The 26,596-nt window shown below is 38.1% G+C and overlaps 1 protein-coding gene across 16 annotated transcripts in view; it reads left to right on the forward strand.

Annotated features, from left to right (window-relative positions):
- Positions 1–26,596, forward strand: part of DST (dystonin) — a 292,238-nt gene that overhangs the window by 169,725 nt on the left and 95,917 nt on the right. For 9 of the 16 annotated variants that reach the window (XM_039568018.1, XM_039568020.1, XM_039568033.1 and 6 more), the window contains 12 exons: positions 3,464–3,598; positions 6,028–6,116; positions 6,802–6,934; positions 8,025–13,571; positions 13,783–13,929; positions 14,084–14,299; positions 14,483–14,629; positions 15,632–15,865; positions 17,225–17,377; positions 19,398–19,631; positions 21,985–22,266; positions 24,029–24,574. In XM_039568018.1, the coding sequence (XP_039423952.1) occupies positions 3,464–3,598; positions 6,028–6,116; positions 6,802–6,934; positions 8,025–13,571; positions 13,783–13,929; positions 14,084–14,299; positions 14,483–14,629; positions 15,632–15,865; positions 17,225–17,377; positions 19,398–19,631; positions 21,985–22,266; positions 24,029–24,574 (7,863 nt within the window). Of the gene's footprint in view, positions 1–157; positions 3,367–3,463; positions 3,599–6,027; positions 6,117–6,801; positions 6,935–8,024; positions 13,572–13,782; positions 13,930–14,083; positions 14,300–14,482; positions 14,630–15,631; positions 15,866–17,224; positions 17,378–19,397; positions 19,632–21,984; positions 22,267–24,028; positions 24,575–26,596 lie in introns of those variants that run through there. The other 7 variants (XM_039568024.1, XM_039568025.1, XM_039568026.1 and 4 more) reach the window with 2 other exon arrangements.

A 26,596-nucleotide genomic window follows, 5' to 3' on the forward strand; every position in this document is an offset into this window, starting at 1 on the left:
TATATATCTCTGCTTACCAATTTTAGTAGCAGTTCTCCTTTCTGACTTGCGTTCAAGTTCTCCCTTTGGTTTCTCTGGTGGTGGATTTAGGAGTGAACTATGTACAGCACAGTCTGCAGTTGTATTTCTCACTGTGTCAAAAACTTCCTATTTACAGATAGTGGAGAACAAGCACTATGACATGCATGTTGAAGTCACAACATTAAACCAAGAGAATGACAAGACTTTTGGTAATGAAGAGAGAATGTTTCAGGGATCCAAAACTTCCGAAGGGTTTAGGAGAGAAGACTTTGCAAAGATGAGCTCTTTCTTAGGAGAAGAGGTTTTGAGAACTGTTGATGATGCTACTCAGCTGGAATATTTTACAGAGGAATATGATACTATTAAATTTCAAGGTCTCCGACGTGATGTAACTGCCAGACAGTTGACTGAAGTTAAACTTTTAGACAAGCTCACTGTTGAGCAGCTCATTTCAGGGCAGAAAACTATTGATGAGGTTCAGAAAAGTCTTGAAAAATTTTTAACTAAACCTACAGCTATAGCTGGGCTGTACCTTGAATCCAGCAAAGAGATAGTCTCTTTTGCTTTAGCAGCAAAGAGAAAGATCATAGGAAAAGCACTGGCGTTAGCATTTTTAGAGGCCCAAGCAGCTACTGGTTTTATTATTGATCCCACAACAGGTCAGAAATTCTCTGTTGATGATTCAGTTGTTAGAGGTCTTGCAGACAGTGAATTTAAGAGTAGACTGCTTGAGGCAGAAAAAGCTGTTTTGGGTTATTGCTGTTCTGGGAAGGTGCTGTCTGTGTTTCAGGCTGTGGAAGCTCATCTTTTAGAAAGACAAAAAGGTAAAAATATCCTTGAGGCTCAAATTGCAAGCGGGGGGGTTATTGATCCTGTGAGAAGTGTTCGTGTACCTCCAGAAGTTGCCGTGCAGCTTGGCTTGCTTAATAACACCATTTTAAAATTTTTGCATGAACCTTCAAGTAATGCAAAATGTTTCCAAAATCCAAATAACAGGAAAGCTATGTACTACTGTGATTTGCTGAAAATGTGTTTGTTCAGCATAAGCAGTAAGTGCTTTCTGCTTCCAGTTGGTGAAAGGAAAATAAGCAGCCCGTCAGCAGAGAAAAAACATAAAACTTCTGTAGTAAATGTTGACACAGGAACTGAAATGGCTTCATATGAAGCTTATAAAAAAAATTATATTGATAAAGCTACATATCTTGAGCTTTCAAAACAGGAATTTGATTGGAAGGAGTCTACGTGTTTTGACTCTGATGGCAATTCTTTTCTTTTGCTTACAGATCTTAAAACAGGTGTACAGTTTAATATTGAGGAGACATTAAATCAGGGTAGAATTGACAGAGCATTAGTCAACAAATATAAGGAGGGCTTAATCACCGTTAATGAGTTTGGTGATATATTAGTTAGCAGCTCACAGCCAAATAAGGACTTAAACAGTCCTATTGCAGGGTTCTGGCTTTCTGAAACCAATGAAAGAATTCCAGTCTTGAAAGCTTCACGCAAAAATTTGGTAGATAGAGTTACTGTGCTCCGATGTCTTGAAGCTCAGGTTAGTACAGGAGGTATAATTGATCCATTTACAGGAAAAAAATACAGTGTTTCAGAAGCTTTGCAAAGGGAGTTAATTGATGATGGTTGTGCCAAGCAAATCCAGCAGTGTGAGCTGCTCTTTACTGGGATCATTCATCCTGTAAGGAACACTATTATGTCAGCTGTTGAAGCCGTGCATTTAAGTGCCATAGACAAAGAAATGGGCATGCGCTGTCTGGAATATCAGTACTTGACTGGTGGCTTGATAGATCCAAAATCTCATTCCAGGTTAACAATGGAAGATGCAATTAAGAATGGTATTATTGATGCTATCACAGCTACAAAGATGAAGGATGAAAAATTGCACAATAAAGTTTTAACATGCCCCAAAACTAAGAAGAAGATAACCTACAAAGAAGCTTTAGATAGAGCTGTTTTTGATTGTCACACTGGGCTGCGGTTGTTAGAAGCAGCTCAGCCTATGAAAACAGGAATTTCCAGTCTTTTCTATAATTCATAGTGGACGAAAGATATAAGTACTCATTTTGGGCTTTGCTTTAAAACCTGTTAAAGTTAAGGAAAAGATCTGTGATGGCCTTTATGGAAAATCATAAATGGTGTTTTCTAGCATTAATTACTTGCTGCAAAACTAATTATTATGAACAACTAATAAGCAGAAACCACTGAAACTGGAATTAGATATTACTTATTGCAAAACTGAAATTTATAGACAGGCAGATTCATAATTTCAAAATGCAGTCTATGTGTTCAGTCTTTACCGGCAGGCCTTGTCTGTCATTACCTTACATGTAGGTAGTGTAAATGAGAAATTATACTGAGGTTGGTGAAGTTACTAGTAGTGCAAAGTGGGTAGATTTAGGTGAGACAAAAATCATATTCTTACATTAAAGATTGAAGGGGATTGCCCATTTTTTGGACTGAACACAGTGTAGTATTTCATGTGACCTGTTACTTAAAATTACAAATCAGTTTGCAGATACCATTTGTTTTACAAGAGTGGCAATAAAATATACAAGATTAAATCTGCAGTGCAGTAAGCACACATGCATCAGTACTTTTTCTCACACTGGTATTTCATTAATTTTAATGGGCTGTTTGCACCAAACAGTTGTGTGCCCTGTCCTGAGTTTTTCTCTCATTTCAGGTTCTTTTTTTTTTTAGAATTGTTTTCTGCTCTAATAGGCAAATGAATTACAATAACACATCAAATTTAAAAAAAGATCCATTGAAATAAAATGTTTTCATTTCTACTTGTGATACATGGAAGGGCTTAAGCATGTTTTCTCTGTATTGATAAATGTCCACCTAACAGATTGTGTATATATATGAAAAGGAGTATGTTTTCCTGTGCAGAAAAAGATTAAATGTCTCAGTATTTTACTTCTACTTTTCTTGTTTCTGTAGACATAAAAGCAATGTATTCTTCCTAATTGTAATTTGGTAATCCATGTGCATAATTTGCAAAATACTGTTATGCTATGCTGGTTGTACATATCCTTACCTGAGGGTAATGCAAAGGCAGCAATTCAAAGATAGTTTATATGCAAATTTTTTTTAGATTTTATCTGCTGAGTAATGGCTGGGAAGCTATGCTTTTTCTTGCTATCAATCATTTTATAATGATTGTATGTGTGTATGAATAAGCACCTTTATCATAATTACAAATCACTTGATGTATTATTTTGTTAATGTCTATAATTATGTGGCATTTTTGTTCCTACATCAAAGTGTCATAGTAATGAATGTGGTGGTAAATAAAAAGAAATCATTTTATGTTTGTGGTGATGATAATGCCATTGTGGTAGAATTGTGTTTCTGTGGACATTAATGTTACATATTTCAGCAATTTACATTTACATGTTTTTTTACAATTCATGGCACTCATCAGAAATCAGTGGAAGAGGAAAAGAAGGAACATGTTGAGAAAGCTGGAGATTTACTGAAATGGGTGTCAAACCTCAGCAAGACACTCGGCAAAGAAGAAGGAGAAAAGGCTGAAAAGACAGATTTACCTAAGCAGCAGGTACACAGATGTCTTTGATAAAGCACCACTTCCTCTTTTTAGGTTTTTGCATAGATTAAATTCCAAAATAATCCATAAACACTTTTTTTTCCGCCCTACAAATCACCGTCCACATTTTCCTCAGTACATAATTTCACATTTGATTGTGAGTAGAGAGTTGGGTAAACAGACATCAATGTTTAGGGACACAAGCATATTACTCAAGAATAAGCTCCCACTGCTTTTTACAGACCTAGCATGTGACATATTCTGACACTGCAAAATATCAGTTTAGAGAAACCGGACCCTGCACGCCCTTTCTCAGCCTTTGTAGAGGGAGAGTGCATCGTGTCAGGACAGCCTTTTGGGTACCAGGAGGGAGAAAGTTGGTAGGAGGGGCCTGAAGGCCAAGCTTCTATTTATTTGCTTTTCAAAAGTTAAAGAGGGGTTCTCTTAAGGGATAGTCAAAACTGCTGCCCTAGGAAGTATAGCAGGCGTTGACTGAGGCCTCTTTACTATCACACTAGTCCACAGGCTGTTGGAATGGCTCATCTTGGTGCCGTTGTATTTAACAGGACATTGTCACTGTGTACAGTTGTAACTCTGACCATAAATTTCCATCTGTGAAGTTTCCTGTCATTTCTAGGACCTCCTCTGCTAGGCTGGCCCCATTAAATAGCTTAGTTACACCTAAAAAGGTTTCAGTAGGTGCACACTGAGCAGCAGAGGGACAGAGCAGTGTCTTGTCCACATCCCTCAGTAAAGGGCTGGATGTGTCATCATACAAACATAATTTTGGCCCTCTTGGCAGCCTGTTCCTGTGTTTTTATTTTGGTGATGCATTCTGGTGCCACAGTCACTGGAGCAGCATCTGCATAAATCCTACTTTCTGTTGGGAAGGTTGGCAGTCTTGATGACCACTGCAGCTTGTAGCTTTTTCAAAGAGGACCCAGTGCTAGCTCTGAATTTGTCCCTATATCTACAGGAGGAAATAAGCTTGTATTGATTTGAACATATTGATTGGTAAATTAATAGTAGTTAGGATCAGAATTTGCAGAAGCATTCACTGCTGGTCCTCTTCTGCCCTTGTTAATGACAACACTGCAAACCTTTATCAGTGTTGGGCCAGCACTCAAGTCCTTAGGACATCTCAGCTTACCATGGCATCTGTGGGTGTTGTCTACCCTGTCCAGCCTGAGTCTCCAGTGAGTAACCTGTGAGCTGGCTGTCTTGGCTTCCTGTGGGAGATGGGTGTTTGCTGAGGGTCTTTGTTTCCTTTGTGAAGTGGCACGATGAGGTAGCTGCACCTTTCAGAGGTGCCTGGGTTTGTGCCTCCGCTGACTAGCAATGGTGCCTTGACAAATTGTGTAGAAACATGTAGAAACTGGTGATTTGATAGCTAATGTCAGCTGAAATACATTTCACATAGAGGATTAGGGTGGCTGTGGGGTGTAGTCAGGTACTGGGAAGAGAAGCTGATGCCAGTAGTGACAGGGTGCACACAGCAGCCACAGTGACACTGGCTCCCTGAGTAAAGGGATCTCATGACCCCACCTGCTACTTCAGCCTGCTCACATCACCTTGTGTAGTGCATCCAGTGGTTCTCTTGGTTCCTGTGCAAGCAGCACAAGTGGTGAGATAGTGGCTTGCTGGTGGTGATTGCAAAGGGAGACTGTTTGGGCCCTTTGATACAATGCGTACAAGGACAGAATTGGTTGTGTCCAAACCCAGGTGAATGAAGGGCCCAAGCACCTTGCCTGAGATCTAGCATCTGTGTTGAAAATATCTCCAGCTGGCAGAACTCCCTTTTGATAATTTGCCTTTATTTAATCAAAACGGGTCCTTTTCTTTGAAGAGACTGCAGGGAGTTTCTCAGGAAAATTAGATTAAATTGCCACAAGTTCCTCTTCCAGAACAACTCCTTTAGTGGGGATGACACAGAACTGATAGTGTGAAGAATATTAATTAATAATTCCTTTTTTCCAAGTTTCTCATGTTGCATATGTCTCTGTTACTGAATTTCATGAAGGTGTGTGGTCTTCTGATATGTTTTTTCAAAAATTTGTTCTCTCTCATTTTGGTGAGCAACTTCTTGAACATGACCATCTTACACAACTTTTATAAAGCTGCTATAAACTGTGCCAATTATAATAAGTAATTTTAAATGATTGGTTAATTTTCCATCAAATAACATTTTGAAATATTCTATTTGTTTTGCTCAATAGTTTTCTAAAAATAGCTTAATTAAAAGGCATATCACAATGACTTATCCATATATAAATTATACAATTCCGATAAATAATACTGCTCTAAGGATAGCCAGTATTTTAAAAAAATCAAACTCTTATATTATTGAGATTAGTCCCAGATAAAAATACAGTTTTGTTTGTTTTTCTTGTTTTTATTTATGTACATAATGAGGTCTTGAACACAGGTTATTTATTTTTCAGATTTCCCTTCATGAAATGTCAACCAAGAAAGAACAAATAGCTGAAGCTCTGCAGACTACTCAGTCATTTTTAGCTAAGCACAGTGACAAGTATGCCATTTTTTATTTTTCAAATAATGTAAATTATTGACTCAATACATACTGTTTACTTAAACAGAAATCATATCCTCATCTTATAGTTCTAATTGCATTTCATGTACAGTTTCGGTTTTTTTTTTGTCTTCCCATTTGGTGAAGCTTGATGCAACTTTGTTTATTTCAAGAATTTGATTTGGTTTATATACCCCTGGTCAGCTTAAAGAGATTAGACATTTAAATTTTCATTAGAAGTCAAAATAATTAACAATTTTGTTGTAAATGAGTACTTGAACTACATGTCACAAGATTGTTTCATCTGTGTCTGAAAAGAGATGGTTTAATGTAGTTGATGGACCACCCCGGGACTCCTGGTTTGATATATGCGTGTTCCAGTAATCCCCACTGTAGCAGTTTAAGATACTAAATTGCTGACATATGTCATGACTCCTTGCTGGTTATGTTACCTGTTGACTGGTAATCAGTAGACAAAGGCCCATGCAAAGGTTAAATGCTTCTTTTCCTGAATTACTGCAATCAGATTGTAGCTTTCTTGAACATCTTTGTAATTAGGCTGTATTTTTTCCAGACTACTTGTATTTATGTCTGCTCCCCATTTTTAAGTAAAGGTAGGCAGATCACTCCCAACAAGTCAAAAATTACCCAGAGATCTCCATCTTCCATTTTTTTTTCATAACAGAATGACAGATGAAGAGAGAAATGAAATGGAAAAGCAGGTTAGATCCCTCCAGGAGAGCTATAGCTTGTTATCCAATGAAGCTTTGAAGCAGCTGCAGGAAGTACATCTGGGTGATGAAAAGATGGAAGAAAAGGTAACAAGATTGAAACTTAGCTTTCAGTCTCTCTTGAGATTTACTGCATGGTTTTCAAACCACACATGATCAGCAAAAGCAGAAGCTGCAATTAACAGTGTGTGGAAGGAACTTGGTATTTAATTGACTGAAGGTGGTGTGTATTTGCTATGAAATACTGTATGTGACCTTACCTGTGCACATGAGCATTCTGTTCATCAGACTTCTTTTGTGAAGAGTCTTAATAATGTGTGCCTTGCATGAAGAAAGATAAGCAATTCATTCATCTCTTAACTCTTCTCTTAAAAGCCATTCTTTGACTGCTAGATAAGTCTGCGTTTCTGCTGCAAAAATGATATTGTAAAATAACATGTTAATCTCTCCCATATATCACTCAGAAATGTCCTGGAAGAGATCTACTTTCCATTTTTCTTAAAATTTTTCTGGGTATGAAAACAGGAGGACATAATACAATTAGCTCTGAGACACTATGAATATATTTGTTAATGGATATTAGACTTAAATATGGAGTTCTCAAAAATTATCTTGCAAGCGAGTGTTCTCATATACATATAGAGGCAGAGTCTGTGTAATGAGTTCAGATAACGTTGCCAAACTGACTTCATGCTTTCCATGCCAACTAAATGCAATATTTGGTGCTAGAGTATCTGATTCCATATTGTTGAGTGTATATACAGAAATGCTGTATGCTGTAAACATGAATAGCATGGTTGTGTTGAATCACATACTGTTTCCAAATATTCTAACCTTTCACAGACATTTATAGCATGAAAATGTGCCTTTCAGGTATATGTTCTATTTGCTCTCTCTGCAATAATTTCTTCTATTGTCTTTCACTAACCCTGTTTATGTATGCAAAGCATAGGTTTTCAATTCACAGATGCATGTTGGTTTTAAATCTTTTATCACATCGTGTGCTGTTGAATGACTGACATAGATCACTTGCGCATTTGAGCTGCTAACATTCACAACATTCCTCCAGGCCTGGTAAGTACATGTTTTTATGCTTATCATGCGTTCAAAGTCCAAAGAAGATTTTAAATATACAGTCCAAAAATACTGATAGCTTTTCTTTTATATTTCCTTTTAGGTGAATAAAGTCATTGCTGGTGTCATTGACCAAACAACTGGAGAAGTCATTTCAGTCTTTCAGTCTATTTTAAGAGGTTTTCTTGACTATGACACCGGAATTAGATTGCTTGAGAATCAGCTGATTCTTTCTGGAATAATTTCTCCAGAATTAGGAGTGTGTTATGATTTGGAAGAAGCTGAAGCTCATGCCTTAATTGATGAGCAGATTCTGTTGCACCTGCAAGAATTAAGTAATGCAAAGAAGCTTATGTCAGAATCATCGTTAGCAAATATTCCAGTTGTTTCAGCTTTAGAACAAGGTCTAATTTCAGAACCTCTGGCTGTTAAAATTCTTGAGAATCAGCTTTCAAGTGGGTATTTGATTTTGCCATCTACTGGAGAAAAGCTGTCTTTGCAGAATGCTTTCCAGAAAAACCTCATTTCTCCAACCTTATATGCAAAACTCCTGGAAAGAAAAGACACATGTAAAGATCTCATAGACCCCAACTGTGCCGAGAAAATTTCCCTTGAACAGATGGTTCATAGAAGCATAATACATGAAGCAACAGGGTTAAGACTCCTACCTGTGAAACCACAAGAAAAAGGGAGAATTATGTTGAAATGTGGAAGGAGGGTAACTATTTTGAGGGCAGCCCATGAAGGGCTCATTGACAGGGAAACGATGTTCAGGCTGCTGGGTGCTCAGTTAATGTCTGGAGGAATCATTGACCCTGACTCAGGGAAGCGAATGACTGTGGAAGAGGCCATGAGACAAGGAATGATAGATCAGGACACTGCCTGTGGGATCCTCACACATCAGGTTAAGACTGGTGGAATCCTTTGTCAAAATTCAGGACAACGCCTGACTGTTGATGAAGCTGTACAATGCAACTTAATATCATCTACCAGTGCTCTGCTGGTATTAGAAGCACAGAGAGGCTTTGTGGGACTAATTTGGCCTCACACTGGTGAAATATTCCCTGTATCAACTTCTTTGCACCAAGATATGATTACAAATGAGCTGGCATTCAAAATACTGAATGATAGAAAGAAAATAGCTGCACTTTACATTCCAGAAACTTGTGAAATAATCAGTCTTGACAAGGCTGCAGAATCAGGGATAATAGACAGTAATACTGTATCTGTTTTGACCAATGTGACTTTACCAGATAAAATGCCCAATGTAGAAGAATTAAAGTCTCCTTGTAAAAATGCTGCAAAATGGTTATCGACTTACGAATTTCTGCCATCTGTATGTCATGACTGTGAGGAGGAACATGAAGATTCTGGCACAGAAGACCCTGTATGTCATAATCTAGATCAAGCTAAGAAACTATTCATGTCTTACCTGATGGTAAATAGTTATATGGATGCCAACACTGGAGGGAGACTTTTGTTATATGATGGACAACTGCAAGAAGTCATCAATATGTTGCTGGAAGGTGATAGGACTGGGTACAATGCTGGTGTGTCAGAAATGGAACTTAGTAACAAATATGTAAGCTCAAAAGGAATTAACCTAAAATCAGTAGACAGTGTTCAGGGTGATCTTTCGGGTGCTGAGAATTTTTGTAATAACAGGAAAGTAAATCAATGTGATGATTTAAGGAATTATGTATCTTCACAAGAAGATCTCCATGTGTGTAGGCCAGATGTTTGCAATACTCTTGGTACTGAGCAATCAGAATATACACAGGAGATTTTGTTAACTATCCCTGCAGAACTCAGAAATGTAGTAAGTAGCACTCAAAATTCCATAAAGAGAAATGAACTCAGAGGTTTTTTGGAAGTTTCTGAGTGGACAGAACTCAAGCATAATAATCAGCGGACAAATTTAGGAAACATTGAAGGATACCTTCCAAATGACTCAAATACATGTCTTATTTCAGAAACAGCAAACAAAGAGATTTGTGTGGGAGACAGTCTGGATAATGAAAACAGGAATGATAAAATGTTACAGAATTCCTTGAGTGTGAATGATTTGTCAGATAATGAAACATGGAGGGAGCTGGAAAGGTGCACAGAATATGGGCCTCACATATTTCAAGCTGACAGTAGCAGAATGGTACAGGACAGCAGCAAGAAAGATAACTTTCAGAGAGGTCTTGGTTCATCCATCAGTGCAGACACTGAATGTAGACTTCCAGAAGAATTGGTTAGTCAATGTGGTGTCCCACTAAAGTTTGAAGACAATGGATATGGTGAGCAACCTCTACAGGAATATGCGGGTCCATCCCTAGAGGGCTGTCCCTGCATACATGGAAGGCCATCCCTGGAGGATTGTACTGATTTTCAGAATAAACTGTGTCTAGGAGACAGCATAGACATGCACCATAGGTCTTCATTGGGTGGTGATACTGTCATGCACGATGGACCACCTCTGGGGGACAGCAACAGCACAGCACAAAGACTGACAGTAGAAGAAAGTGATCTTGTATTCCACAAGTTAGTGCCGTGTGACAGTAGTTCTGACTCATCAATAGATGGGGGCGATGGCATCCCACAGCTTGAGAGTAACTGCTTGCAGCATAAATTTGGTGAGGTGGCCTCTGAAGAGGACAGCTCTCAGTTGGATGATGGTGATGATGATGATGCCTATGAAACACCTCAGGGTGATGATGATGACAGTGACGTCTATGATACTCCACAAATTGATGATGATGATTCCTCTGACACTTCTCGAGGTGATGAAGGGTTTGATACCTTGCAGTTGGGGGATGATGATAAACCGGAGCCAGAACTGGCTGGAAGATCAGTTCCATTAGGTTTTCTGGAGGAGAGAGGTGGACGAATAACCCTAAGAAAAGAGACCAGCTCTTTGCAAGAACTTGCAGCTAATGCTGGAGAGAATGTTCGTGCAAATGTGAAAGGGCAACCTGAGACCATAACTATAGCTTCTGCAAATGCCAAAACTATGGAAAAAATCCCTGAGGAAAGGGAAAGAATGGGGAGTTTTGGAGAGAAGGAGCAAGAGTTACCAGTTACTGTTGAGAATGAAGGAAGAAAGGAAGGAGCCATGAGCTATTTATGGAATATGTGTGAAGGAGATGTACAAGACAGGAATGAGGAAGTTGAAATGAAAGCAGGAGGTGACCTGTGTGGGGAGGAATATGAAGGTACACAGGAGGAAGATTATGAGGAGGATTATGATAGCTATGATGACTCTGACACTGATTCTGACAGTGAAAAAGAAATGGATATTTTTTATTCACATCATCAATGTATAAGTAAAGGTGACCAGCTGTTAATTTCTGTAGAAGATGTAGAAAGGAGCAATGAAAATAATCAGAGTATTGATGACTGCTGCCATTCTTTAGACCACAAGACAGGATATACTTTGCATTTCCAGTCTAACCATGAAAATGGAAAACTATCCTCAGTAAAATGTGAGTCAATGTCAAATGTTTCTGAAGAAAGATGTGTTGGTCTTTCATGTACAAGTGAAGAAGATAGACAGGAGGAAACAGAAGATGACTATGGGACTTTTGTAAAAAGTAAACACATGTCACAAGATACTACTGAGCCCGTTCAGTCTGAAAACACCTTTGACACTAAATGGATATCCACTAAGAGTGAAGAGAGTAATGAAACACAGTTTAGGGTTCCAGGATCTCAGCTTCTTGATGATACTGTGAAATCTGACATCACTGTGACAGCCTACCTACAGCAAGCTACTGATGATGATGAAAGTACTTGGACAAATTTGCTTCTCTCAGAATGCTTTACTGATAGTGTGAATAAAGACAGTAATACCATGCCAATGTTAGATTCAAATCATGGGGAAAGAAAGAGAGAGGCACTATTTGCAGAGGAAAAAGTATTAAATTATCTGGAACAACTAAAGGAAACTTCATCCCAAATGCACAATAAAATCCCTACAGATATGCCTTATGTGAGTGATAATAGTTCACTTAGTGACCCGGTACATCCAGTCACCAGTTGGAAGCATGGTCAAATAGAAAGAGGTTTTGAAAATCTAACAGAAAATAAAAATAGAGTAAATATTATGGAGGAATGTGATGTCATGGGGTTAAGTAATAGTCCCATTCAGATGGAAAGCCTCGGGGCAATATTTGATGCAACAGTAATTAAAGCTGATAGAGAAACTCCTGTTGCAAGTGAAGGAAAAGTAAATGTTGATCAAGCTTTTCTTGACATTCAAGGTGCAAGATCAGATGAATTTAAGAGAGATGTTAACATTTCTGCTTCTTTAAAACAACATACAACATGCATAAAAGAAGGTGGCCATTCAGAACTCGATAAAACTGAATTCTGTTTTGATGACATGGAAAGAGGGGAAGAGGGTATACAGAATGAAAAGGATTTTCTGCTAAATGTGGAAGAAATGCATTCAAGTGAATTTAACACTTTTCCCCCATCTGATACAGAGAAACCAAAGGAGATTAGCATAACTAAAGAAACAGGGAGACTTAACTGTCAAAATACTGACAATGTTCTTAAAGACATTCCAGAAAGCAAAAGTGGCAATGATAGTGAAATCTCCCCCATAAAACCAGATGCTTTAGGAAGTACTGAGGATGCCAAAGAATTAGGGGATGGAAGTGACATGCTACCTACTGGGAGACATACCCATACCACTGATGTTTCTTCTGCAATTCTGAGTAGCATTGTGGATAACTTGAATTATGGTGCCCAGAACGAACATGAGATGCTGAAAAACACAAAGGGAGAAAATGTCATGGTTAGTGAGACTTCCTCCCTTGGAAATGGTTTCAAAAAACAAATGTCCATGGAGTCATTGCAAAAAGAAATGGGGCCCTGCAAAGATTTTCAAGTAAAGGAAGGTATTTCACAATCAGCAGATGTGTCTGACACACTAATGGAAGACTTACAGAATTTATTGCAAAGGAAATTGAATATGGGACATATTTACTGCAAGCAGGAAGGTGAACCCCTAAGTTACTCTGATACCAGAACTTTAATGCAAAATTTACTTAAAATGGTTAGAAGCACCCAGCTTGCAAGTGAAATGTCTAGTGGGTCAAATCTGAAGCAAATAAGCAATGCTGTTAGAACTGCATTAATGGTTAACACGCTGTGTACAGAGCCCAAAGAAAGTGATGCTCCTTCACTGCTTTGGCCTGATTACAGAAGTCCTGATCTTCTTCATGATATTCTGAAGCAGGAATCCTGCAAGCAAAAGACAGCTGATCCAGATGAAAGGAAGAGTGAAACAGACGTAAGAGCTCCTGTTCCCAAGCTTGCTACCACTGAATTTATGGAAATTTTTCAAATCTCACCTGGAGATGAAAGTACAAGCAAGTTAGAGGAGCTGATAAATGGTTTGCTTATGAGCTCACAGGTTGCTGGTACCACTACAGAACATGAGGGTAAAGGCAAAGGAGATGGGCTTTATTCTCTTTCCTCAACAGAACTATCAGAACTTGGATCAGAAATTGATGAAGGAAAAACACTGGCAGATAACACAACCACTACTTGGAAAAGTGATCAGGAGCATGGGAAGACAGACAGCCTGTCCAAAGGCTTTACTGAGCCTGTTTTCAAAACAAAAGAAGCAGTTGTGGGAGACACCCCCACTAGCATGGTAAGTAACAACAGTGGTATGTGCTCAGTGTCCTTTGTTAAAGGAATTGCATGGATCTTTCCATGTGCTGGACAGAATAATTGAACTGGAAAAATGGTTGAAAACTCAGATTATAAATTTAAAATAAATCATAATAAAACCAAGGACTTTTATTGCTTATTTTCAAGTCAGTTTGGAAAATCTTTTTTTAATTTTTAAAACTTATTTTCAGTTCGATGGAGTACAGCATTGTTTAAAGTTAACAGAGAAAATGCGAGAACATTTGGCAGTGCTTCAAGATATGAGAAACCACCTAGATAAACAGCAGCCTATTAGTAACAGCCTGGAAATACTGAAAGCTGAACTGGAACAGCTAGAGGTAAGTAAATTGTTCTTTATGCTTGTACTTCAGTGGTGGGTGGTAGGAATAGCCCTTAGATTTTAAAAGAGAGATTTAAAATATAGTTAAAGCAATTCAGATTTAAATGTCTTTCTTAGTAACTTAATGCATTTTATATATGTTCTCTTTGTAGTCATTTGAATCAGGACTGGCTACCTTTGCAATTATCCTAAAAAAGGACATGAACTTGGCAGAAGAATTCTTAAAGTCTTGTAACAGGGATATTCCAGAAGAGAAACTTAAAGAGCTAAAGATAAGCTGTGACTCTTTGCAGGAAGCATTTTTGGTGGTCTGTGATAGATCTTCAAAACGAGCAAAGCAAATAGTCAGCGCTGTTGACTTGGAAATGGTATGTTTTTATCGGCATATGGTTTTACCTTAATTTTCTTCAAGGTAATTGGGCTAAAATAAAGGAATTTTCTTTTTCTTTATTTTACCTTAGTATAAAGATACATGTATCATTCAATTTGATATGGTAGAAAATGTGACTAGACTCCAGGAGCATAAATAAATATACAACTTCCCTTTCTAGTCTAAGCTTGCAGGATTACACCAGCAACTTTTAAACCAACTGCACAGATTTTCAGACTGGATCACAGAGAAGAGTAAAATCATGCATGACTTCACAAAGAATACTACTGATATAGAAGAGGTGAAGAAAAGTTTACAGCTGTTTAAAGTAAGTGCTCTTTATGGCAGGTGTTGATGCTTTTGGGAAATGTTGCTCCTTATTATTAATTATTAGCTATGTTTGTTATTCCTTCTCAATAACCTCTACTGCTTAAAGAGATGACTAGAAGTAATTACTTAAGAAGGCAACTACTTGATAATCCAGTAATAAAATCTTGTTGATTTGCTTTTTCACTTGCAAAAAATGTTGATAAAGTTAGGATTACTGAGAAAGCTATTGGTTCTACTTATATTGTTGCAATAAAACTGAGCCTTTTAGAAATCTAATTTATAATACAGATATTTCCGTGATTAAAATTGGGTCTTTATGCACAGGGTTCAGAACCTTTACTGAAGTTTAATTGCCTTCCAAAGCAATTACATGTGAGAACACAAGATGGGAAAAGATAAAAAGCCTCTTCATTACACACCCCATAAAATGAGTAATGGAAAACAAAGCAGAGCAAATTTTTAGTAATGTTCATATGCTTCCATATGTATGAATAATAAAAATAATTTTAGTTGTTTTAATGTGCTTAGAGTTCCAGAGACAGGGGCTCCACAGGATGTAGCTATTGGCAGAATTTGCCACATTGCTAGAAATGGTGACATTTTTGCTGTAGAGTTAAGAATAGGAATGATTTCAAGTAAATATTTTAACATTTCTATATCTTCAGACCTAGAACCTAGAAATGTTATACCTAACCTGCCATAAATCCTTTAGAGTTGAAGTTTTTAGACAGTCAGTTTTCAGACATCCATGAGAGAGCAAAGAAATAGAGACATGCGGTTTTTATTACTTGGATACAAGCTGTCCTGAGGCAAACCATGCACAAGTTCTAATGTCATACCTGAATGTGTCAGAATGATTCTGAGTTTTGATTTTCCATGGCTAAACTGTCTACCAAAAGTATTTTGCAATAGGGGCTAAGAAGAGATGGTAGGGATACTTGTGGTTTATTGGTACTCAGTTTTTCTTTGTTGCTAGTAATTCCCTTCACTTCATTTACAGAACAGTGCTGCAGAGCTCAGCTGTAAGAAAATGCAACTGGAGTCCACTGCATTTGATGTTCAGTTCTTCATTTCTGAACATGCTGAAGATCTTTCTCCTAATCAGAGCAAACAGCTGCTGAGGCTCTTAAATACCACCCAGAAATCTTTTCAGGAAGCACAGGAAGCAATAACTTCTCAAGTGGAAAGTTTAGAGATTCAGTTACAGGCAGTGCAAGAGCTGGGTGATCAGAAGGTTTGCCTTTCTGTGTAAATGTGTGCTGAATATTTCTGTCTATGGATGAGGAATTTTAATACCAGCATGCAATATTGAGCATATTTCTATCTTTTCCCTTTTTACTACAGATACATTCATAGTTCTACAAAGATGATATTGATCAAGTTTGGTGAATTTTTGTCTTTCCTTGGTGGGAAGCTGAGGAAACTCACAGAAACAGCATATGAAATTATGAACAGACACAGGTCTGCTCTTTCTAGCAATGAGAGAAATTGACTTGAGGTTTCTCACAAGTGTTGTTTCTTCAGCAGCTATATCAGTAATTGATCTGAGCTATATTGATCACTGAATTTGCTATACCATTGCATAACACTTTGGTCTTGCTGAAGATTTTATTTTCCTTTAATTTGCCAGCTCGTCTACTTATGTGATGTTTTTTCTAGATCTTTGTAGTCCAAGAACCAGATTTGTTAAAATCCGTGTACCATGGATTGTTTTGACTGAGATGGGTTAGAGGGACAAACATATGAGTAAATCAGCCAAGATACTTGCAGTTCTAGGTGTGGGCACTGGGAAAACTGTGCGTCAAGTTGGGCCATCTACTACTTCAGCTGGCACAGCTGCAGCTGGCAGGCGTAAGCAGCCTTTGTAGAGTCAAAAGAGGCTGATAAGAGCTGCAGCATAACAGCACCTCTTCTTCTTTTAAAGCAGCACTGTTAAGACTCAGGGTTGCCACCTCAGCCCCTGGTTTACGTGTAAATAAAACTTAAAAGTGCTTTAGCGTTCTGAAGACTTGGTATTATTTTGCCATTCTAAGAACATTTCTTTCTACTATATTTTGTAAAAGAAGCATAAAATTGAGTATAGGAAAGGCACAGATAAGTTTTGTAGGACTTTGTAACAATAATGAGCTTGCATGTTTTGTTCTTTCCTACTGCTTAAAAAGTCTGCAGTTTCTATTCAGGTAACATATTATGCATACTGAAAAGAGCTAACTCACATTCACAACTAACCTCTGTTTTGATGTCCTTTTTTTCAGAATTAATAGTGTTTATCACAGGTTTCGAGCGGTTAAGAGATGGGATTTTCACTCCTGTTGTTTGGAGATTTCATCCTTCACATATGTGCATGGCCAGACTTCTATTGGGCAATTCCATCAAACATGGTCTCTTTTACTTACAACATATTTGAGGTTTCTCCATAACTTCTGTATATTCATCTTGCTCTTTGTACCACTGCTATCATGTTTACAGCATACTTTTAAAATTATTGCTTTGCAGTATTGATGTTCAAAGATTTCTAATATCTATTAGAGCGTTGGTTCCTGAAGTGAGGACTTTTTGTCTTATTGTTCAATTGTATTTGGCTCTAATATAGGCTGTGGCTGAGCGGCAGCAGGAATGCAAAGAGAAACTGCAGGAAATCTGTGATTTGCTTACACAGACTGAAAATCGACTCATTGGACAGCAAGAGTCTCTTGTTATTGGAGACAGCAAGGCTGAGCTGGAACAATACCAGACCAAACAGGAGGTATGCACAATTCTAGTCAGAGGAGTTAAAGACGACTGAGTGCAGAGGAGAGTGACTAGACTCTTTTGTTGAGTAACAAGGCTTGTCATGTGAGAGGAGAGTAAAATAGATTTGTTTGACCTACCAAAAGTAAAGGCTTGGTGGCATGCATTTAAACTGCTGCCTGTGAATACACTCCAGTATGTGCCAGTGGGAGAAGAGAAACTTCCAAACGAGGAGACACTAGAATAGGGAGTATGTGCTACACATTTCAAGAAGCACTCTTGAAGTAGGCATGAATTTTGTTAATATATTAGCTTGAGATTGTTCCTGTTGAATGTGATAAAATGCATGTTTATTATGCTAAAATAATGTAGCCAGCTTTTTAGCTGGTATCAGGAAGTGTTTATTCCTGTTCACAGTACTTTGAAAAATTTAGCTGCAGGGTTTTCTCTTGCCTGAGGCTTTCCATTGTCTCACTCTTGTTTTGTTTTGAATTCTGTTTCTTATTAGTGTTTCTTGCAATCTCTTTGGTGTCCTCATGTAGCAAACCCCTTTCTGTTTGTTTGCTTTCCTTGCTCTTAGCTGTATCCAGTCATCTATAAACTTTTAGTCTGTCCCGACTGACAGCAAGTTTATGAGAGTTAAAGGACTGAGGGGCTTGGTACTCTTCTTCTTCCTCTTTTTCCTAGTACTAGTTTACTATACTGTAGAGCTCCAAGTCAGATTTAGTAATCTGTAAAAGGAGAAATTTCCTTATTCGTCTTGTCTTGCTTCACTTACCTTTGAAGTAATATATCTAGTTCGTCAAAGTTGTTTTTAGAGTCAGTCAGTCATACAGACACCCCTGGGGTAGCTTTTAATATCCCTTACCTGTCTTAAGGATTTATGGCCTAAATGGGGTATTCATGGGGAGTGAAGAACTGATACAGCATATGCCTCATTTTTTTTTCCACCAGCTGTTTGTGACTGCCTAGCAGACTAGTTGTTATTTTCTGACTGATTTCTTGGAATTGCCATTGAAAAGTGTGTCTTAGGAGGGAATGGGGGTTAAAAATGGTCTTTTATAGATCAAGTCAGAGCTTTCGTCCTCAGTGTGCTGTTTGAAAGGGAGCACAGAGGGGTCAGATACGGGGTCCTTTTCTTGATACAGGGTCCCCAGGAAAATCTTTCTAATGTACTTCCTGAAGTGTTAAAATGAGCTGCAGTTTTAGCTGCTATATTCTATAATTGCTGCAAAATCTTTAGTCTAGAATGAGAATCAAATGTTCTGTCTTGCAGCTCCAATATTGTTACACTGCATAAAAAGGTGAAAAATGTCATTTTTTCAGTAACTGGGTGAATGTATTCAGCAGTGTAATTATGGAATTAAAGCTCCTCTCAGATAATTGGGAGGCAGACTAGGAAAATTGCTTTGGGTAAATTAAAACTAAATATCTGTCCTCTATGAAATTCAATGGATGTAAACATTCTTGAGAGACTGAAATATTATGATTGATTACAACTGAAGAAAAAAAATATTTGCATGCCATTTCTGGCCTGAAGAAACCCAAAAAATATATAAAAACTTTCATCCAGGAAAGATGATTACAATTTTCTGATTTCTATTCAATTGCCTTATTTTCAGCAGCTTTATCTCAGGATAGAAATGGACCAGAATTTGTCAGGAGACTCACTTTACTAACTGCACTACAGCAGATTTACTTAACTCTTGATTTCTAAAAAATAAGATGTATGTTCTTCTGTGTACATGGAAATGCAATATTTGAACTGTTAAAGGGAAAAAAGTGGCCTCAGTCTGAATAGGACTGTAAGCAAACAGATTTGCAATTAAAAAAAGAAAAAAAGACAGATTGAGCTGCAACAACATTGTCAGATGTTGATGTCTTTGATTTTAATTGTTGTCTACCATGTGTCATGTGCAGCTGGAAAGGACCAGTGTGGTGCTTATCTCTAGAAGAGAGATACTTCCAATAAAGTTAATTGGACAAATCTCATGAATAATTTACTTGCTCCTATTTTCTTTCTTTTTTCTCAAAAGGAGATACAAAAAGACATGAGAACAAGTGCCCAGACACTGGCAGAGATTGTGAAAAATACTGAAACCTTCCTGAAAGAGAATGGAGAAAAGTTGTCACAAGAAGACAAGACTGTTCTGGAACAGAAACTGAATGAAGCTAAGACAAAGTGTTTGCTCCTTAGCCAGAAGGCAGAAGAGTCCAAAAAAGAACTGGATAAAGCTATGACAACAGCAATTAAGCAGGAAACAGAAAAGGTTTTTAGGCAACCATTCCATACCTTTATTCAAACCTTTTTCATGTCGTATGGTATTAGTCGTGCAGCTTACTGTTGTGTGGTGGGTTGACCTTGTCTAGGTGCCAAAAAGCCATTCCATCACTCCCTTCCTCAGCTGGACAGGGAAGAGAAAATTTAATGAAAGCTTGTAAGTTAAGGTAAGGGCAGTTGCTGTCACAGGCTAAACAGGCTTGACTTGGGGAAGTTAATTTATTACCAATCAAATCAGAATAGGATAATGAGAAATAAAAACTAAATCCGCCCCTCCTTTGTTCCTGAACTCAGCTCTGGAGTTCTCTCCCTCATTCCCACTGGTGCAGGAGGATGGGGAATGTGGGTTGCAGTCAGTTCATCACACGTTGTCTCTGCCTCTCCTTCTTCCTCAAGGGAAGGATTCCTCACACTCTTCCCTCACACAGGAGACAGTCCTCCATGAACTTCTCCAATGTGAGTCCTTTCCATGGGCTCCAGTGTGATCCCTTCTAATACTGTCCCTGCCCGGCTCTGTGGGGTCCCATGTGCACCCCCAGAAGCACGGGTGGGTTCAGTGTTACAGTCGGTAGCAAAGAGGTGAGAAGGGCATTTGCGTGCCTTCCAGCAGGAGCATTTATTGCTGCTACACTGCCGAAGGGTGCAGAGGCAAATAGGAACATGAGCCCAAAACTCACGGTTTTGTCTGGGGGCGGGGAAAAGGCAAGACTAGGGAATGGGGACCAATGGGGAAGTTCTGGGGGCGTGACGAGGGTGGTAGAGGCTGCCAGCCAACCGGGGAATTCAAACTGGGGTAGATTAACACAACAGAACAATGCATCCCGGGAGAAGCCCCCTTGGCCACCCCAACACCAAGTGGCTCCTGTGGTACTAGGCACTTGTCTTACTGAGAACTCTCTGTCCCTTGTAATGTATGTTCACCGGCCACCACAACTCCTCCTTTCTGTGTCAAACAAAAAGGCCTCCTCTGGGGATCCCAAAACCCAACGTCCCAAACAACCAAACATACACAAAACAATGACAATGATCAGAAGCACCCACAGCCCAATATCCCCATAAGTCCTAAAATCTTTCAGAGGATTTTCTCTCTGGATGCTGGAATGGATGCTCTCATGGGCAGTGGTGAGGTTGAAGCAGCACAGTTCTCCTTGGGCTGTGGTGCAGTTCAAGCATTCACTGCTGGTGGTACCAGGAGCATCCAGAGGATGGCAGGATGATAGGTGTTGGGTGCTGGGCACCATGGTGGTGAATGCAGGCACAGGCTCTGGCAGTTGCTTCTGTTGGGGTTTCAAACAAAGTTAAAATTTTGCAATTTCAAATTGGGGGGGGGTGGGGGCGTGTGCTTTCCCTTCCCCCCTCTTTTACTTAAAGGTCTGGGGAAAGGGGAATGGTGTATCAGTAACAGTATGGGTATGGGAACCTGTGTCTAGGGAATGGATAACAAGTAGTAAATAAAGAGAGGAGTGCAAGTTAACAGAAAACATCTCAGTAGGAGTATTGGGGAGTATGGTTGTGGGAAAGGTGAAGCAGAGGGATGGTGGTAGGGAATATTAACTGTTGGGAAAGCAACACCCTTCCACAGAGTGCAGTCCTTCAGGCACACTGTTCCAGTATGTGGAATGACCCCATGGGCACAAGTTGTGCCATGAGCCTGCTTGAGTGTGGGGCTCCCACAGGGTCACAGCCTCCTCACATGCTCTGGAGTGGGGTCCTCCCGGGGCTGCAGGTGGATCTCTGCATCCCCTGGTCCTCCTTGGGCTGCAGGGGCACAGCTGCCTCACCATGGGCTGCACCATGGGCTGCAGGGGAATCTCAGCTCTGGCACCTGGACCACGTCCTGCCTCTCCTTCTGCACTGACCTTGGTGTCTGCAGAGCTGTTCCTCTCATATATTCTCACCCCTCTCTTCAGGCTGCTGTTTTGCATGCATTTTTTTTTTACCCTTTTACTATGTGATCCCAGAGTTGCTATCACCATTGCTGATACTTGGCCTTAGCAAGTGGTGGGTCCATGTTGGAGCCAGTTGGCATTGGGTCTGTCAGACATGAAGGAAGCTTCTGACAGCTTCTCAGAGAAGCCACCCCTGCAGCCCTTTTGATTCCAAAATGTGTCCAAGCAATCCCAATACATATTGATAAATTGTGTAAAGGTTAATATCATATTTCGTTTGGGTAACTAATAAACTGTTGGTTTATTCTCTTATAAAATGAACAGCAACCTCAATATTAATCAAAAATTTTCTTTGATGTTAATGCATTTTAAATGGTTTATTTGTATATTTATTTGATATTTTGTGATCCTTAAAGAAGATTCCTAAATTGAAACTGTGAAATTTCTATGTAGGTTGCAGCCATAGAACAGCTGGAAGAAAGTAAAAATACAATAGAAAACCTTTTGGATTGGTTATCAAATGTGGATAAAGAAGCAGAGCATGGCCGGAAATTTAAGCAAGTAATAGAACAGAATGGAACACACTTTGAAGAAAGAGATGTGAAAGTTTTGGAAGGAGAGGAGGATGATGTCAATGGTAATCTGCTGGAAATGCAGCAAGACATTGAAACTCGGGTGGATGGACTAGTAAAAAGCACAGATGATAATCTGAACCAGCAGTATCAGAAAGTCAAGGTATTGTTACTGGGTTTATTCAACATTTAGGTGCTAAGTGTATCACTCCTTATTCAACATAATAAACTCAATCTCATCCTTTCTGTCCTAGGCTTTGGAACAGGCACTAGGAAGACAGTAATACACAGTGGTAGGAATTTCAGTAGTTAGAATCTATTGCACATTTGTCACTTTTTTGCTGTTACTATAGTTGTTTCATGCAAAATAAGAGAAAGGACACATTCTGCAAGGTAAATGTAGAATCTTTGTGGTGAGTCTATTATTATTTTTTGTCGTGAGGAATTGATGCAGGCAAATAAAATGCAAAACATAGCAATATGAATTCATACCCTTTGTGTGACTTCTTCAAAAATCTTTGCAATACCCAAATGATTCATCCTCCTTTAGACCCCTGTGAATACTGATTGCAAATTGCTGCAGATAATAGTTTACTGAAATTATAGTTTTCATTCCCTACAACTTTAACACATGGACAAAGCAGTGTTTGAATGCTTCAGAAAGGTGAGTTACATAAAATTACGGTGCAGCATTTTAAAAATAAATTTTCCTGGTAAGATAATTGGAAGCATTTAAAGTAATAAGAGCTCAGTTTTATGGTGTTTGCTGACTTACATCTGAGAAACCAAGAACCTTTAGGTGTGAGCTGATTGACACCTTAAAGAAAATTATTATGCTTGTAGCTGACAGTATTTTGGATTTTCTTTTTTATTAAAAAACCCAAAACCCAAAAGCCCAAAAGCAACTTAAGAAAATAAGATTATTGGGTTTTGCGTACATGATATTTTTACATCTACTTTTTTGACAGTCATTTCTGCACCTAGTGCCTACAGAATAATTGATCACTGTACTCATGGAAGAAAAACATACTGTTTATTTTACATAGCTAATTTTCATGGGAGTAGAAGACCTTCAAGAATGAAGAATTTTTTGAAAGAATATATTTGAAATATGTTTTTCATTTGGAATACAGTACTAGTTCCTGGACTTAAATTTTTTTATGGGATTGAAAAATTTACATGCACAGATTGTGTCTTGATTTTTAATGTCAACTGTATCTGTTTTATTACTAACTTTATTTGTTAAGAATCATGGCTCTTGATTCTGAAAAATGAAATTTTAGAACCCAAGTAATAATTTTTGTTCACTGAGTGTAAGAAGAAAGTATCTGTACTATGTTTGATGCTTTCACTCCTTTAGGTTTGCTTATCTGTAATGGTAGCTACAATATAAGTAATGGGACATGGAGAGTTTTGATTTGGAAAGTTGCCTACCTTTGAATGTTTTATTTGTGAAATCCCATTTTGAGACAGAGAATTAGGAAAATTTTGGTTACACTAAGCACACTACCATAAATACTTAGTAATAAGCAATTTAATTTTATTAGGAAAAAATGTAAAGAGATTGATAGTGTCTAGTTTTGCTCTACAGAGTTGTCTTTGAGAAGTACAGGGGAAAATGCTTGTGTGATAAATACATCCAGGTACTGCTGAAGTTGCAATGATACTTGAACTTTTCCATATGGTCATGGCCTGTACATCTGGCAAAAATTACCGCTGAATGTGTTGTAAAATTTTTTGACTGCACAGAAATATGATGACTAAGAGTCACACTTTCACTTAAATTACTGAGAAAATGTGGGGTTTTTAAATAAATAATATGAAAATCAGAAACGTCTTTTATCATTTTGATTGTTTTACGTGTCCTTTTATAAGGAACCACGTGAGAAGGTGCTGGTTCTAATTTATTCTTCTTTTATTTGTAGGCTCAACATGAGAAAATTATTTCACAGCAGCAGGCGATCATAGTAGCAACTCAGTCTGCTCAGGCACTGCTTGAGAAACAAGGGCACTACCTCACCCCTGAAGAAAAAGACAAGATGCAGAGGAACATGAAAGAGCTGAAGGCTCAGTATGAGACTGCTTTGGCCGAATCTGAACGAAAAATGAAATTGACCCATTCTCTAAGAGAAGAACTGGAGAAATTTGATGCAGACTATAGTGAATTTGAAACCTGGCTGCAGCAGGCAGAACAAGAACTTGACAATTTGGAGGCAGGGGCTTCTGACTTCAGTGGTATTATGGTCAAACTGAAAAGGCAGAAGAGTTTTTCAGAAGATGTTATATCTCACAAAGGTGATTTACGCTATATTACAATTTCTGGGCAAAGAGTTTTGGATGCTGCGAGGTCATGTAGCAAAAGAGATGGTGTGAAGGTTGACAAAGATGGTATCGATACCTCAGCTACATATGCTGAAGTGCAAAATAAACTGGATAGAGCTTCAGATCGCTTCAAATCTCTCTATACTAAGGTAAGTTTTATTTATACTGAATAGGAATGACTATTGTAATTGATTTAGCAACTTGTGTAGACAGGAGCTAGCTGATGAAACAAACACTGTGGGAAAGTTGTAAATTCTTTGTTTCTTGAAGTTAGAGCAAGATGGTTTTCTAGAAGATCTACTTTAGTCAAGTGTCAGACTATTAAAGGTCTGAATGGATGATACTTTCTACTTTGTGTTATAAAGAAGAAATGAGACCAGAGTTCATTGTTCTTTCCAGCCTTAAACAGCCTCTGAGACTGTGGCAGCTCAGAGTGTCTTGGGTTATGTTTTGGGGTGGAAAGAAAATTGTAATACTTTCACATGTATAATGTTTCTTTATGTTACTTGCAGTATTTCCCACAACTGCTTATTTACTTGTCTCCCTACTAATAAAATGAGTGTAAAAAGAGAGAGACTATGACAAAAATAACAGGTGAAGTTTAGATTTTAATTTGTATCCTGAAATATTTTGTCCCAATGTGACCTTTGTTGTCAGCACTAGGCATGAAAGAACTTAGTGATTTGAGGACAGCGGTTCTTTTCCACTGCTCTGCCAAGTAAACATTTTATCCTTAACAATCTCAGATTAGTGTCTAACTAATGAGTAATTAGCAGTGCAAAATCCTCTAGGTACCTCAGAGAGGGAAGATAATCTAGCTCTCTGTGCCAGGTTCATGTATGGAATCTGTCTGATAGAACTAGGCAAACATCACCAGCTAGTCTCACATGCCAAATTTCCAGCTGTTTTCAAAAAACCAACAGTGTTGTTCAATATTGATAATATCCCAGAACTGTAAACTTCTGAGATAATTATTAATTGAACCACTGAAGAGAGAGTTGCTGTCAGTAGCCCTTGAATGTGCTATTTCATAATTTTCTAAGGTCATAGGTTCAAACTCCTCAGTAGAGCTTTAATATCCACTGGTACAGTGTTGATCTGCAACAGTGGCCATCTTTGTCTGGAAATTTTTATCTCTTTAATGTTTTCATGCTCAGAAATGTAAATTCTATAAAGCCATGTATTTGATTGCTTGATTAAAAAAGCAGTGTAAAACTTTTGTTCTCGGTTTGTCAAGGCAGCTCTTCTTTTACAAAAGCACATTTTCCTTTTCCCACTTAACTAGTATGAACAGGGAAGCTAAACTGACAATTGCATTGGCATGCTCGATTTCTTCCAGTTGGTTTATTTAATTAGTTTGAGTGTGAATGTAAAGATTTCATAACAAAATTTTCAGAGAGCTTATTTTTATGCACATAAAAATCCCATGCCAGCGGCTTGATTTGTCAATTTTCCAAATTCTATCCTTCCCATATATACATTTAGAAGAGTTATAATAGACATGCTTTTTTAAATATTTGACAATAAATATGCAGAACAAAGTAGATCTGTGGAGTCTTTAAGGACAGAATTCTAAAAAGTGAGATTGTCCAAAATTAGTGAGATCTTCTGAGTTGTAAATGAATTTGTAGTAACCTTTTTTGCCTTTTGTAAAAGCTTCTTGCTTTTAATAAATACTTAGATTGCTTTTACTTTTATATTTATGTATTTGCACATGTGTGAGACATGATTTCATAGGCTTATATGTTGAAGGAATCTTAAAGTCAGTTCTTGGTTAACTCGTTATATAAATAAGAATGTTCTATGTCTGCCCACCAGATGGAGACCAAGTACCATACAGTGTCTGGAAGGTTCAGGATATAAATATTTAACATAACTATTTATAAATATTATGACTTGCTACAACCAGATTTTGCTTGTGAAACCATCTCCAGAAAGTCTGAAAGAGTTTCACTGACTTTTTAATATGACAATTTGCTGTAAACATTTTGGGGCATCCTAACATATAGGACTAATAGGATCTTGTTCGGATGACATTTTTTTTAAGTGAATAAAAACAAAGTGTGTGTACAATACCCAACCATATCACTTTGGATTCACTATGCAGGTAAGGTAGTTATGAAAACAGTACTCCACTGTTTGTATTTCAATGAATATACACATCTCTTCTG

Source organism: Corvus cornix, chromosome 3 (assembly GCF_000738735.6).
Source record: "Corvus cornix cornix isolate S_Up_H32 chromosome 3, ASM73873v5, whole genome shotgun sequence".
In the NCBI taxonomy this organism is placed as follows: domain Eukaryota; kingdom Metazoa; phylum Chordata; class Aves; order Passeriformes; family Corvidae; genus Corvus; species Corvus cornix.